This window comes from Pyxicephalus adspersus, unplaced genomic scaffold, assembly GCF_032062135.1.
Source record: "Pyxicephalus adspersus unplaced genomic scaffold, UCB_Pads_2.0 Sca304, whole genome shotgun sequence".
Lineage (NCBI taxonomy): Eukaryota > Metazoa > Chordata > Amphibia > Anura > Pyxicephalidae > Pyxicephalus > Pyxicephalus adspersus.
In genome coordinates, this window is record NW_027317311.1 from 1 (window position 1) to 16,695 (window position 16,695).

The following is a 16,695-nucleotide window of genomic DNA, read 5'->3' on the forward strand; positions in this document are numbered from 1 at the left end:
TCGTGCACAATTCTTTACATGCTTTAACGTTACAATTGTTCAAATATATTCCACCAATAATGTACACACACTGAATACAATCGTTTAAATGATGCAGGAAGTGACATGTAAGGGAGAAAGCGTACTGCAGAACCATCCACGATCACTGAACGACCGTACACACAATAGATTGCGAACAATCGTCACCCGATCAGATCCGCCGGGATGGCCGTTCGTTTCCAGCGACAATCCTCGTTCATTGGCGTCGTTGTGCACGTTTTTGTTAACAATTATCGGACGAATGGTCGTTAGTCGTTTGTTTCCAGCGATAATTATTGCAAGTGTGTAAGCAGCTTAACTCTTGTGTATCAAGCCTTTTGTTGATTTAGTAATCAGACTCATGACTAGTTCATGCTGGGCATAGGGTAATTGTTACAAAATCTTGGAACTCAACAGCATTAATCTGGATCCTTTGGGTATATAAGCACGCCTCCATCAAGTGCCTATAAGTTGTATTTGATAATGGGCTTTTTATATGCCTGAAATATTGTGCTTTTCACAGTGATTCTGAAGCTACAGCATGGAACAATAAAGAGAAAGCTTTTCGATTAATGTTGTTGAATCCTGGAATTGGAGAATTTAGGATTAGACCTATGTCAACCAGCAAGCTTGATTGACTTCTAAAAATGCATTTTGTGGAATTTTATTGGTGCATATTTAAATTATTACTTTGTAAGCTTTCTTCTGGGCAGGGTTTTCTTCTGGGCAGGGTTTCTTTTTTTTCTCTCTTTCTCCTGTGTCACTGTCTGTATCTGTCTGTCATTTGCAACCAAGTTAGCGCTATATAAATCCTGTTTATTAATATTATTAATAATAATATTAATAATGATGATGATAATACCAATATGTAAAATATACACTGATAAAGTCCCATATGTGATTTGGAGATATGATTGGGATGTGGTGCCTTTGGGGAGACTGTAAACTTTTTGGTCTTTTAAATGACTTCTAAATATACCTGGTTTTACTATAACTAGAATTTTAAGTATAGTTTACTGTATAACAGTCTGAGAAAGTACCAGATCCAGTTACTATGTTAACGCACATGTGAGAAATGTGAACAAAAAACTTCCATTAGTACCCCTTACTGAGCCAAATTCCTTTTCATCTGCCCCCCAAATGTTCCCTTTCTCAGACACTGCCTCTGTGCAACACTAGGGGAGAGAATCTTTGTGAATGCCAGAAGAATCATTTAGGCCCGCATTATTATTAAAAGCGTATGTGGTTTATGTATAAAATTGTGATAAAATGCAGTGTTGAACACAAAAATTTTTATGAGCCGGTGGGAAGAAATTGTAGACAGGTGGCCCCTGTATTGTGACCCAATTCTTCAGTAAGAACCTAAAAACCGCCGGGGCTAGGGAGAACACTGCACTGTATACTAGTTGATATTTACACCCCTACATTCAAGCTCAGGTGCTTTGCCCAATTTGTATTTACTATGCCTCTAGAGGACTATTGAATCACTCTTTCTTATCCTCCAAGACAACATGAATAATAAAAAAGAAATAATAAAAAATTTAAACGCACTAAATAATTAGAGGTCACTTACTGTCACACACATAGGGTTTGTCTCGATCTTCTAAAGTGGAGGGATCCTGTCTCTTCTTTAAGCCCCCAATTCCACAAGCCTATAGAATAAATAATTTGACTTTATGTAGTCCAGTATATTCTATGAATACTTTATATGCTCTAAAGATCTTCCACTTCCCATTCTTTCCTTTCTCACCTTTCATCATTTCTACTTCTAGTTGATTGGCAGAATTTACTCTTCATTGATCACCCATAAACAGGTGGTCACTGAAAATTGCCAGGTGGTGCACCTGGCTAAAAGGGGCTGGGGAGAACACTGAAATGTTATTTGGGTATTTCATCTAATATAATTGTAAACCTTTAATGTGGATGCTTTATAAACAGTACAGGGAGACAACCAGAGCTGTTCATAATATAGTCTTTTCACATAACGTTTCACTTTAGATTCTTCATATGATGCACTAAAAAAAGACTTTATATAGAGGTAAGGAAGTATCTTCACAGTGATCCTTAAAAGACTTATAGGACACACTTCTTTACCAACTTGACTCTGTTTCTAAATATTGTTAAACTTTTTTTTTGTGTGGCTTGATAATTTTTTTCATGCACGAAGGTTAGGTGTATGTAGTTTTCTGTATGTTGATTCTTGCAGTATATAAAAATTTGAGTTGAAATCTTATGTACTGCTATGCTGTTTACACATATCATGGTGAAAGATAATTTTGAATCAATAGCTTCCAGGTTGCAAAGTTCCTTTTGTCATCGTGTTATGTTCTGATTTTGGTCTTTTGTCACTGACTTAAAGAGAACATATCACAATCTGGCTTGTGTTAGGATCTGATGTTGTATAAATGTAAGTAATTATATTTAGCTTTCCTTGATTTATCCGGACCTGACACTTTTAGCTAAAGTGTTAGGGTCACTAACTCTCTGGTGACTCTGTGAACTCACACACCGAACTATCAAAAGATAGAAAATAATGTGTGAGGTCAGGCAGCTGACAGTTCAGGAACTGTCGGACTTCTGACTGCCTTAGCAACAGCAATTCCCATGATTTTATCCTGAAAGGTTTCTTTTTAATGTAGAACAGGTTTTGTGCAGAATGTGCAGTGTGTCTGGGGTCGACTGCTGTAATTTAAACACAGCAAATCCCCTGCAAGCCTGAAAAGGAGCCCCTTACTCCCTCCCCTGTTCCTGATTACTTGCCGCCTACACCCTGATTGGCTTTTTATGGCTAATTGCAGTACAGAAGTGTCTTTTTATGGCTTTAACTGTGCTAATGACAGCTAATGGATCTCCCTGCTCACTGTATGTAACACTGAAAAGAGACATTCCTGCATTGTGGCTGGACACAGATTGGCAATGTGGCCACATAGACCTTATTAGCACTTCTTTGCACAGCAGCTTGATAGACACCCAGCTACTATAAAGTGCCTAGGTCACCGTAATGTCAGGATATTTCATTACATTGCAATGGATCTGTTTAGTAAATCAAAAGGAGGGTGTAAAATGAAGATCATTTTAGATCATTTTTTAGGACTGGTCATGCATCTCATGTAGATGACAATACATTTGTTTGAGACACTTCTGTGATCAGAGTTACATGACAGCATGCATATTGGGCCAGATCCATTCCTGGTTTGCTGGATCACCCAGCTTCACTGATGAAAGTGTACCCCCCAGCCTTGGAGTACTTTATTAAATCAGGCCCATAAAACTTTTCAAGAATGGAGAAACTAGACTATCATGAGAGAACCTGAGTAATCCAGCAAACCTGAAATAGATCTGGTCTGGGATTTAAAACAACTAATAGCAAAGGGTTTTAGGAAATCCATTCAATTTTTTCTGGATCACAAGGTTCACCCATGACTGTCTATCTTCTCCTTGGAGTGTGTTCATAAATTAGACCCATTGCCTTAAAGCAGCCTATTCATGCTAAGTCTCCTAACACTCAGCATCTATAAAATAGAGTCTATAAACCTTTAAGCAGAAAAATCATATGAAAAAGTTTAGGAGAGTCACATTCAGGTTAAATGTTGGAAGTTAGAATAGCCCATAGTTGATGTATCTGTCTTGTCAGGTGCTCACAAGCATGGGGAGCTTGTTTGCTCAGATTTCATGAAAGCTCATGATCCTCCCAGACATGAGGATTTTCTCTCAGAAAATGTGACATGCGTGCTTTTATCACTATGTCCCAATAATGTTCATGCTTAGATATGGCTCATGCATGGATTTTATCAGCTCTGTAACACATTTGCCAGCCATCATTTTTGTTTAGGTCTTTTCTTAGATCAAGCTCTCAAAGCTTGCAGTGGAACATATCCTTGTGATCATGTCAGAGGATTACTTCCCTGGAAATTCTGCAGAACCATAAACTTTGCTATTTACCTTGTTATTGGGTTGGTTCTGCAGTCATTCACACTTTTCTTTGTCCTGCAGTAAAATGCATGATGTTGGTGCATGCCAGGCAGGAGTAGGCTAGACTAGGAGTATTCTCCCCAGATCTGGGTGCATCACCAACTGTTTTTGGGTGGTTACCGAAAAAATTGGGTCACAATTCAGGGACAGTTAGAGCATAATACAAAGACAGGGGAAAACATGGAACATACTTATAGGACAGAATTATAGGAGTTACTGAATGCCTATGGCAACAACAACTGGGAACACTAAATATATCATGTGTTCCCTGGTCACTTTTTGACCATTCATTTCTGGGTAGAACACTGAGGAGAAAGCATTTCTAACCCACCATGATTATCTCCTCCCTCATTGCTTCCCCTGCAATGGTCATATTGCATTATTGCGGCCTTGTTGCAAGTCACAGGCTGAGATTCTTAAACAAAGATGGTGCAAATATATGGGTAAGAGGAACACTTTCCTTTTGAAAATGCTAGTTCTCTGGATGTTGTTCTGATGTATTGACAAATATGCTGCTGCTAATCCAGTACAAGTATATAGAGAGAAATTCTAAAACCTTTCTGATACTCATTTTCAACAGGCTTAGTCCAGGGTTCTAAAGAACTGATAGCAAACACAGCTTAGCATCGAGCCTTTTCAGAATGAGGATAATATTTTGTAATTCTCTCTTATGACAAAGTCATACATTGAAAATTATATCAGATGCTAGGTCCATCCTTAGGGTCACTGCCACTGTGCTCCTTCCTTGTTGGTTATAGCTGACTGAGTGACCACTATTTTTACTTTGTCTTTTTGTATGAAACTTCCAGAGCTGAAAATTAATTGGAGTCAGATCTTTTTTTATCTACATATAGAGCTATCATTGTGGAATGTACAAAAACAATAGAAAATGGAGTAATTGAGGATAAAAAACATTGGAGGCAACTTTAAAATGAGCTAATTATCTTGGCTATGAAGAACTGCTCCAACAAAGTAACCTTTTAATAAGATCACACATATGTTCATTATCTGTTCCTCGGACAACTAGTAGCAGTCATACAATATAATGCATGCCAGAAGAAGGCTTCCACTTGTAGCTTCTTGTTAGTCTAGTCTGGAGGAAAAATACAATTTGATCAATTTTTCGTGACCATTTGTGCCTTGGTTAATTATCACTTACGTTTTCAGGTCTACCTTATTATTCTCAGCACCATCCTCCATCATCCAACTAATTGTCCCCTACGCCTTCGTCATTCCCCTCACTTGTTAACAACTATATTCACCAGCATGACTGCTCTATAATTTAAAGTGAATTCTAAATCCAGCAAGGAGATTTAGGCTTTTTGTTTCACAGTAGTTGGGTGGAGCTGAGAACGCAGGTGAAGCATTCTTTTTGGAGTTAATAACTTATTTAACCTGTTGGCCCGTATCCAAAAAAGAGATGTTAGTTTTGACTGGACTACTTTTAAGATTAAAAAAGTCAGCTTTTCATTGGACATATGATTTGATGAGGTTTATCACAGGATCTTGTAGGCCAGGGAGGAACACTGCCACGTCTTCAGTTATGTGGACCATGGATATCAATGTTTTCCAACCACAGATCTGTTGAATCCTTGGGTTCCACCAGAGGTTCCAAGGGGTTCCTTGAGCAATGAGCAGTTTGTGTGTCTCAGGTCAGTTACCACTGACCCCCAATGATCGTTTTGGCTATCTGTAAGGGTGACATTCTTCCCACTGGCCAGCCATGTAAGAAGCATTCTTCATACTGACCATCACACTAATGCATTGTGAATTGTTAATATTTATATTTTATAAATATATCATGTTTTTCTTAGGAATAAGTCATTTTAAGGTCCTGTAAACTTTAGGCAGTATTTGTACCAGGACTGGGTCACTGCAAAAGAGATACCCACCTTGGGCAACATGCTCAGGATGGTACACCTGGGATGCAAACACTTTCTGCCACTGTGCATAACGGAGCTATCAATCTGACGGTTAAGTATAGCAGATTACACTGGATGATCAGGACTCTCCCTGTGTAGGCAGCAGCTCTCTGCTCAGCTGAGTGATAGAGCACAATGCCTGACTGTCATTGAGCTCTAATGATCACGCAGGAAGTGCCATATTCTGTGTAACTTGAAGGACTGAACTATCACTTTGACAGCTTGTGTCCTGCTATGCATTTATTTAGGAATAAGAGATACTATTGTAGCTTTGGTTTATGAATAACTGTTATCTGTAAATAAAAAAAAAACAAAAAAACATTTTGGTCCACTTTTAACCATTCGTAAACTCCAAATAGTTTTTATTAGTTTCCCTTCTTCATTTATTCATTCCCTTCTTGGCATTCTTCTTTAATAATTTATATGTAAACGTTTTCAATTTGCATTCATTAAAATTGTCATATTCATAGCTGAAAAATACAAAACAATAGCATAATAAAACTTGTTTTAGGTTTTTTAAGTCCTAAATTTGTAGTTAAAAATAAGTTAAGTTATAAGTTATAAGTTTACTCTAAGAATTCCTATTACCTCCAGTATCACCTTATTGTTTGCAGTTTCCATTTTGTATGTAAAAGTTTCAAATGTGTTTTAGTTTTTCAGGCATCACAATAAATTTGGCATTCTCACTTTGGGTATCAGAGGACCCTGTCCCAGCTCTGCTTTATGTAACAAAAATTGTAAGGAGGCGGGCAAATATGTTCAAAGTAACAAAGGGCGCCACCTGTAGGCTTGATATAAAAATACAATATATTCCATGTTTACCCCGCCAATATATATAATGTAATTATTTAAATAGCTACAAAACTACCATATTTTACTGTTTAGTTCTCATGAAAAGCCTATGAAAGCTGAATTCCATTTCTTGATTGTCCCAGATTATGAAGTGCCTATGCCTATGAAGAAGGAGAGCAGCTTGCCTGAGGGGCCGGTCCTAGAAGCCTTGTTGTGTGCAGAGACAGTGGATAAGAAGCTGGAACTGAAAGAAGAGGAGATAGTTAGCGACTGTCAGGTGAGAACTTATGTGTTAGACTCCTTATTGCTTGATGAACTTTGGTAATGCATTAACACATGATTTTTACTTTCACATTCTGTGTTTAAATTTCTATTTTCAGTCTCTAAAAATGAATCTATAAAAGTCATATTACATCCCACTGAAGTGTGAACTAATCCTAAGTTTATAGAAGCACATTCAAAGGGATGCTTAACAGGCTGTGCTGTCTTCTGCCAATCATCTCCTAAGCCCCGGGACTAACATAGACTTTTAAAACAGCTCACTACACAGGTAGCCTGGTTGGTTAGGCATGGTGACCTAAATGCGTTTTGCAGCTGCCCCTTCACTTGCTTTGCTAGGAGAGTGTTCTGATCATTGTTAGAAAGCAACCCCAAAAATATGGGCACTGCAATCATCAATTAAAGATGATGTTATTATTGCAGACTGCCAGTCCTAATATTTTTTTTTTTCTGGACTCTGAGGCCTTAAGTCAGGGGTCGGCAAACTCTGGCCTTTAGGCCAGATATGGCCTAGCTAGTAGTCCGTCCGGTCGATCCGGCCTAATCCTGGCTGCCAGGGGTCGGCAACCCACAGCTCTGGAGCCGCATGTGGGGGTAAGGGGTAAGGGGACATTCCCTCTCCTCTGTATGCTTGCGGAAGTGATGAATTTCCTTTCAGGGGCATTCCCTCTTCTCTGTATGCATTGCGGAAGTGAGGGATTTCCTTTCAGGGGCGTTCCCTCTCCTCTGCATGCATTGCGGAAGTGAGGGATTTCCTTTCAGAGGCGTTCCCTCTCCTCTGTATGCATTGTGGAGGTGAGGGGTTTCCTTTCAGGGGCGTTCCCTCTCCTCTGTATGCATTGCGGGGGTGAGGGGTTTCCTTTCAGGGCCGTTCCCTCTCCTCTGTATGCATTGCGGAGGTGAGGGATTTGCTTTCAGAGGCATTCCTGGTGGGGGGCAGAGCCATCAGCGCGGGACTCGAGAGAAAGTCCAACCTTGTAAGCCTTCTTGACCTCCTAAAATGGCCTACTAGCCAAAAAAAGATTGCTGACCCCTGCCTTAAGTCATTACACCTCATTCATTGCTTTTAAAGGAGTAGCAATGTCAACCTAAGACAGTACTCCAAAACACTTCCCTCCCTGTTCTATGATCCACAAAGATTAACACTGCTTAATGAGCAGGTACTTTCATTGCAGTGTATCCATCACTAGAAAATTAGGAAATAGGGAAGTTCCAACAGTTGCACAATAAGGATGGCTATAAAGAGATGGCTTGCACTTGTTTTTGGGGGACAAAGGGAAAAGAGGCTGCTCTGCACTTTTACAGGCTCAGTGTACAATTGGAGCAAGTGAGAGAATCTGATAAAAATATGGAGGGCTCATCTACCCTCTGCTTAGATTACTGTGCCTTCCTGTTACTGCTGAGTTGGGTTTAGAACGTACATACGTCTTGTCCATGCATTGAGCTAGCTTATAGTGACTCCCTCCACTGTGTAGGGAGCGCAGCAAATTGCTGTGCACAAACAATAAATAAAGAATTTGAATCTCTCTAAACTGATCTGTCTTTACCATATTGTGCAAGATATCGTTCAATAATTACAGTTTTCGGTGAGTGAAAATTGACCAGCAGTGTAGATTTATAAGGGAGGTAGGGTGTACAATGGCTCCTAATCACTGTAAAGGGAGCTATTTCAGAGGGGTAAAAAAAGACTCGTAACAACCGACCACTGTTGTTAACTGGGCAATAAACTGGACACTGCAAAGCTCAGAGTTCCACACCAGGGACCACATTATGATCTTTTTTACAATATTTTTTTGATTTGTAATCAGATTCCTACTAGGAACAATATAGATTTTACTATAGGATCATAGATGCCAACAAAACAGAAATTATTAGCATTCAGCAACTAGGGCAGTTGCAACATTTTTATATTTGTGTAGTTGGTTTAAAGCCAGTGTCTAGGCCATAAAAATCAATTCATATGTTTCTTTGCAAAAAAAGGTTATTTTCATTTTGTCAATACGTGCTCTAGCACTTTAAGCACTGCAGTAGTTGTTAAAAGTTCACTTGTATCTGATTTCCCTGGTTCTAGAAGACACAAGTTGGAGACATACCACACGAACTAGATGGTGATGACCTGGAAGATGATACCCCAAAACGCAAAAACAGAGCCAAAGGAAAGGTAGGGCACTCAGGAATATAACAATAAAAAAGAAAAGGAAACCTTATGGGTAAGGAAAAGGACAGAGAAAAATCTGAAATGAAAGGTAGAATGGGGAAGCAAGACAGATATTGTTAGACATTAAAAATATTAAGATTTGTTAGTTTTTATGTAGCAATATCTTTATTTACTATGCTTAGGACTCCAAGATTACATTTTAATAACATTTTAATAAAACAAGCATATTGCTTACAGAACTAATTAGCTAAAGCTAAAGCTTACATACTTGCATAAATATAAGAGAAGCAACCCTTATTCTCACAATCCAGCCAAGGTTTTGTAGGGTAAAAAGAGGCAGGGAGCTTTTGTTATGCAGTCTTTTCAGGTAACACGTTCATCATTTAAAAAATTATGATTCATTTTTGTTGAATTACATTGCTCAGTGTACACACAAGTGCTTAATAAACTTCACTGCCTGTTCAACCACTAAACATTTAAGTGAATTCGAACTGGTGATAAAGAAAAATTGCAGGATTTTGGGTGTGCAGAAGGAAGCTGTGATGCAGGTAAAAAAGACACAAAATAAAGCAACTCAGTATTTAATAATACACAGTTAATAGTATTTTTGTAAATGCAAGCAGTGTAAATTTCTCATATTGATTTTGTAATTTGACTGCATAGCAGAGTTCAGGCTGGAAGTAAAAGAAGCATGCATGGAACATATTGGTATGTGAACAGAGCAGAAATGAGCTCGTCAGTATGCTGCTTCTCCTCTCACTCTCCAATCACATGCTGGGGAAGAGTAAGCCATTTAGTTTTTAAGAGATAGAGGTGTTTAAATCTTAGGACCAAACAGAAAGTAATCCAAATCTTTAGGCAGGTAAAATAGCTCTCTTTTGGGTTTTCCATCTTTGTTTTACATCTAATATCTTACATCTATATATTTAGCTGCCCGAAAATCAGCTTTACAGTATGAATACTGTTCTTGACCTGTAGTACCCCACCCTTTCTCCTCAGCAGATCCATGCTTGCCAAAATCCGAAGATCAATATTTCCCCTGTTTGTTTACATGCCATCTTTGTAATAGATGCATCTGTTTTTTGTAGCCTAAAAACGCCTACGGAGCTGTCTCTCAATTTACCTTTGCACACAGCCCCATAGAAGCCAATTAAGCTGTAATCTGCAGGTACATCTTTTGTGGGGTTAGAATGAAAACAAACAGGAGAACATCTGGCTGCAGGATCTTTGTAAGTATGGATTTGTGTAGGTAGAAGGTGAGTTACTTTGGGTCAAAAGCTTTAATACAAAGCTTTAATAAGTCTGTGTATAAACTAGTAAATTCTGCCAATCAACTAGAAGTAGAAATGATCAAAGGTGAGAAAGGAAAGAATGGGATGTGGAAGATCTTTAGAGCATATAAAGTATTCATAGAATATACTGGACTACATAAAGTCAAATGATTTATTCTATAGGCCTGTGGAATTGGGGGCTTAAAGAAGAGACAGGATCCCTCCACTTTAGAAGATCGAGACAAACCCTATGTGTGTGACAGTAAGTGACCTCTAATTATTTAGTGCGTTTAAATTTTTTATTATTTAAATAATAAAAAATTTAAACGCACTAAATAATTAGAGGTCACTTACTGTCACACACATAGGGTTTGTCTCGATCTTCTAAAGTGGAGGGATCCTGTCTCTTCTTTAAGCCCCCAATTCCACAGGCCTATAGAATAAATCATTTGACTTTATGTAGTCCAGTATATTCTATGAATACTTTATATGCTCTAAAGATCTTCCACTTCCCATTCTTTCCTTTCTCACCTTTCATCATTTCTACTTCTAGTTGATTGGCAGAATTTACTCTTCATTGATCACCCATAAACAGGTGGTCACTGAAAATTGCCAGGTGGTGCACCTGGCTAAAAGGGGCTGGGGAGAACACTGAAATGTTATTTGGGTATTTCATCTAATATAATTGTAAACCTTTAATGTGGATGCTTTATAAACAGTACAGGGAGACAACCAGAGCTGTTCATAATATAGTCTTTTCACATAACGTTTCACTTTAGATTCTTCATATGATGCACTAAAAAAAGACTTTATATAGAGGTAAGGAAGTATCTTCACAGTGATCCTTAAAAGACTTATAGGACACACTTCTTTACCAACTTGACTCTGTTTCTAAATATTGTTAAACTTTTTTTTTGTGTGGCTTGATAATTTTTTTCATGCACGAAGGTTAGGTGTATGTAGTTTTCTGTATGTTGATTCTTGCAGTATATAAAAATTTGAGTTGAAATCTTATGTACTGCTATGCTGTTTACACATATCATGGTGAAAGATAATTTTGAATCAATAGCTTCCAGGTTGCAAAGTTCCTTTTGTCATCGTGTTATGTTCTGATTTTGGTCTTTTGTCACTGACTTAAAGAGAACATATCACAATCTGGCTTGTGTTAGGATCTGATGTTGTATAAATGTAAGTAATTATATTTAGCTTTCCTTGATTTATCCGGACCTGACACTTTTAGCTAAAGTGTTAGGGTCACTAACTCTCTGGTGACTCTGTGAACTCACACACCGAACTATCAAAAGATAGAAAATAATGTGTGAGGTCAGGCAGCTGACAGTTCAGGAACTGTCGGACTTCTGACTGCCTTAGCAACAGCAATTCCCATGATTTTATCCTGAAAGGTTTCTTTTTAATGTAGAACAGGTTTTGTGCAGAATGTGCAGTGTGTCTGGGGTCGACTGCTGTAATTTAAACACAGCAAATCCCCTGCAAGCCTGAAAAGGAGCCCCTTACTCCCTCCCCTGTTCCTGATTACTTGCCGCCTACACCCTGATTGGCTTTTTATGGCTAATTGCAGTACAGAAGTGTCTTTTTATGGCTTTAACTGTGCTAATGACAGCTAATGGATCTCCCTGCTCACTGTATGTAACACTGAAAAGAGACATTCCTGCATTGTGGCTGGACACAGATTGGCAATGTGGCCACATAGACCTTATTAGCACTTCTTTGCACAGCAGCTTGATAGACACCCAGCTACTATAAAGTGCCTAGGTCACCGTAATGTCAGGATATTTCATTACATTGCAATGGATCTGTTTAGTAAATCAAAAGGAGGGTGTAAAATGAAGATCATTTTAGATCATTTTTTAGGACTGGTCATGCATCTCATGTAGATGACAATACATTTGTTTGAGACACTTCTGTGATCAGAGTTACATGACAGCATGCATATTGGGCCAGATCCATTCCTGGTTTGCTGGATCACCCAGCTTCACTGATGAAAGTGTACCCCCCAGCCTTGGAGTACTTTATTAAATCAGGCCCATAAAACTTTTCAAGAATGGAGAAACTAGACTATCATGAGAGAACCTGAGTAATCCAGCAAACCTGAAATAGATCTGGTCTGGGATTTAAAACAACTAATAGCAAAGGGTTTTAGGAAATCCATTCAATTTTTTCTGGATCACAAGGTTCACCCATGACTGTCTATCTTCTCCTTGGAGTGTGTTCATAAATTAGACCCATTGCCTTAAAGCAGCCTATTCATGCTAAGTCTCCTAACACTCAGCATCTATAAAATAGAGTCTATAAACCTTTAAGCAGAAAAATCATATGAATAAGTTTAGGAGAGTCACATTCAGGTTAAATGTTGGAAGTTAGAATAGCCCATAGTTGATGTATCTGTCTTGTCAGGTGCTCACAAGCATGGGGAGCTTGTTTGCTCAGATTTCATGAAAGCTCATGATCCTCCCAGACATGAGGATTTTCTCTCAGAAAATGTGACATGCGTGCTTTTATCACTATGTCCCAATAATGTTCATGCTTAGATATGGCTCATGCATGGATTTTATCAGCTCTGTAACACATTTGCCAGCCATCATTTTTGTTTAGGTCTTTTCTTGGATCAAGCTCTCAAAGCTTGCAGTGGAACATATCCTTGTGATCATGTCAGAGGATTACTTCCCTGGAAATTCTGCAGAACCATAAACTTTGCTATTTACCTTGTTATTGGGTTGGTTCTGCAGTCATTCACACTTTTCTTTGTCCTGCAGTAAAATGCATGATGTTGGTGCATGCCAGGCAGGAGTAGGCTAGACTAGGAGTATTCTCCCCAGATCTGGGTGCATCACCAACTGTTTTTGGGTGGTTACCGAAAAAATTGGGTCACAATTCAGGGACAGTTAGAGCATAATACAAAGACAGGGGAAAACATGGAACATACTTATAGGACAGAATTATAGGAGTTACTGAATGCCTATGGCAACAACAACTGGGAACACTAAATATATCATGTGTTCCCTGGTCACTTTTTGACCATTCATTTCTGGGTAGAACACTGAGGAGAAAGCATTTCTAACCCACCATGATTATCTCCTCCCTCATTGCTTCCCCTGCAATGGTCATATTGCATTATTGCGGCCTTGTTGCAAGTCACAGGCTGAGATTCTTAAACAAAGATGGTGCAAATATATGGGTAAGAGGAACACTTTCCTTTTGAAAATGCTAGTTCTCTGGATGTTGTTCTGATGTATTGACAAATATGCTGCTGCTAATCCAGTACAAGTATATAGAGAGAAATTCTAAAACCTTTCTGATACTCATTTTCAACAGGCTTAGTCCAGGGTTCTAAAGAACTGATAGCAGACACAGCTTAGCATCGAGCCTTTTCAGAATGAGGATAATATTTTGTAATTCTCACTCATGACAAAGTCATACATTGAAAATTATATCAGATGCTAGGTCCATCCTTAGGGTCACTGCCACTGTGCTCCTTCCTTGTTGGTTATAGCTGACTGAGTGACCACTATTTTTACTTTGTCTTTTTGTATGAAACTTCCAGAGCTGAAAATTAATTGGAGTCAGATCTTTTTTTATCTACATATAGAGCTATCATTGTGGAATGTACAAAAACAATAGAAAATGGAGTAATTGAGGATAAAAAACATTGGAGGCAACTTTAAAATGAGCTAATTATCTTGGCTATGAAGAACTGCTCCAACAAAGTAACCTTTTAATAAGATCACACATATGTTCATTATCTGTTCCTCGGACAACTAGTAGCAGTCATACAATATAATGCATGCCAGAAGAAGGCTTCCACTTGTAGCTTCTTGTTAGTCTAGTCTGGAGGAAAAATACAATTTGATCAATTTTTCGTGACCATTTGTGCCTTGGTTAATTATCACTTACGTTTTCAGGTCTACCTTATTATTCTCAGCACCATCCTCCATCATCCAACTAATTGTCCCCTACGCCTTCGTCATTCCCCTCACTTGTTAACAACTATATTCACCAGCATGACTGCTCTATAATTTAAAGTGAATTCTAAATCCAGCAAGGAGATTTAGGCTTTTTGTTTCACAGTAGTTGGGTGGAGCTGAGAACGCAGGTGAAGCATTCTTTTTGGAGTTAATAACTTATTTAACCTGTTGGCCCGTATCCAAAAAAGAGATGTTAGTTTTGACTGGACTACTTTTAAGATTAAAAAAGTCAGCTTTTCATTGGACATATGATTTGATGAGGTTTATCACAGGATCTTGTAGGCCAGGGAGGAACACTGCCACGTCTTCAGTTATGTGGACCATGGATATCAATGTTTTCCAACCACAGATCTGTTGAATCCTTGGGTTCCACCAGAGGTTCCAAGGGGTTCCTTGAGCAATGAGCAGTTTGTGTGTCTCAGGTCAGTTACCACTGACCCCCAATGATCGTTTTGGCTATCTGTAAGGGTGACATTCTTCCCACTGGCCAGCCATGTAAGAAGCATTCTTCATACTGACCATCACACTAATGCATTGTGAATTGTTAATATTTATATTTTATAAATATATCATGTTTTTCTTAGGAATAAGTCATTTTAAGGTCCTGTAAACTTTAGGCAGTATTTGTACCAGGACTGGGTCACTGCAAAAGAGATACCCACCTTGGGCAACATGCTCAGGATGGTACACCTGGGATGCAAACACTTTCTGCCACTGTGCATAACGGAGCTATCAATCTGACGGTTAAGTATAGCAGATTACACTGGATGATCAGGACTCTCCCTGTGTAGGCAGCAGCTCTCTGCTCAGCTGAGTGATAGAGCACAATGCCTGACTGTCATTGAGCTCTAATGATCACGCAGGAAGTGCCATATTCTGTGTAACTTGAAGGACTGAACTATCACTTTGACAGCTTGTGTCCTGCTATGCATTTATTTAGGAATAAGAGATACTATTGTAGCTTTGGTTTATGAATAACTGTTATCTGTAAATAAAAAAAAAACAAAAAAACATTTTGGTCCACTTTTAACCATTCGTAAACTCCAAATAGTTTTTATTAGTTTCCCTTCTTCATTTATTCATTCCCTTCTTGGCATTCTTCTTTAATAATTTATATGTAAACGTTTTCAATTTGCATTCATTAAAATTGTCATATTCATAGCTGAAAAATACAAAACAATAGCATAATAAAACTTGTTTTAGGTTTTTTAAGTCCTAAATTTGTAGTTAAAAATAAGTTAAGTTATAAGTTATAAGTTTACTCTAAGAATTCCTATTACCTCCAGTATCACCTTATTGTTTGCAGTTTCCATTTTGTATGTAAAAGTTTCAAATGTGTTTTAGTTTTTCAGGCATCACAATAAATTTGGCATTCTCACTTTGGGTATCAGAGGACCCTGTCCCAGCTCTGCTTTATGTAACAAAAATTGTAAGGAGGCGGGCAAATATGTTCAAAGTAACAAAGGGCGCCACCTGTAGGCTTGATATAAAAATACAATATATTCCATGTTTACCCCGCCAATATATATAATGTAATTATTTAAATAGCTACAAAACTACCATATTTTACTGTTTAGTTCTCATGAAAAGCCTATGAAAGCTGAATTCCATTTCTTGATTGTCCCAGATTATGAAGTGCCTATGCCTATGAAGAAGGAGAGCAGCTTGCCTGAGGGGCCGGTCCTAGAAGCCTTGTTGTGTGCAGAGACAGTGGATAAGAAGCTGGAACTGAAAGAAGAGGAGATAGTTAGCGACTGTCAGGTGAGAACTTATGTGTTAGACTCCTTATTGCTTGCTGAACTTTGGTAATGCATTAACACATGATTTTTACTTTCACATTCTGTGTTTAAATTTCTATTTTCAGTCTCTAAAAATGAATCTATAAAAGTCATATTACATCCCACTGAAGTGTGAACTAATCCTAAGTTTATAGAAGCACATTCAAAGGGATGCTTAACAGGCTGTGCTGTCTTCTGCCAATCATCTCCTAAGCCCCGGGACTAACATAGACTTTTAAAACAGCTCACTACACAGGTAGCCTGGTTGGTTAGGCATGGTGACCTAAATGCGTTTTGCAGCTGCCCCTTCACTTGCTTTGCTAGGAGAGTGTTCTGATCATTGTTAGAAAGCAACCCCAAAAATATGGGCACTGCAATCATCAATTAAAGATGATGTTATTATTGCAGACTGCCAGTCCTAATATTTTTTTTTTTCTGGACTCTGAGGCCTTAAGTCAGGGGTCGGCAAACTCTGGCCTTTAGGCCAGATATGGCCTAGCTAGTAGTCCGTCCGGTCGATCC

General features: G+C 38.4%; 1 protein-coding gene across 1 annotated transcript; it reads left to right on the top strand.

The window, feature by feature from the left end:
- Positions 1 to 6,847: 6,847 nt before the first annotated feature.
- LOC140344999 (zinc finger protein neuro-d4-like) lies at positions 6,848 to 16,156 on the top strand (the record flags this gene model as incomplete). Its single annotated transcript, XM_072432172.1, has 4 exons — positions 6,848 to 6,981; positions 9,055 to 9,144; positions 10,596 to 10,674; positions 16,023 to 16,156. Coding segments are annotated over 4 exons (437 nt in total), but the record flags the coding sequence as incomplete, so codon positions are not given.
- Between the last annotated feature and the right edge of the window lie 539 nt (positions 16,157 to 16,695).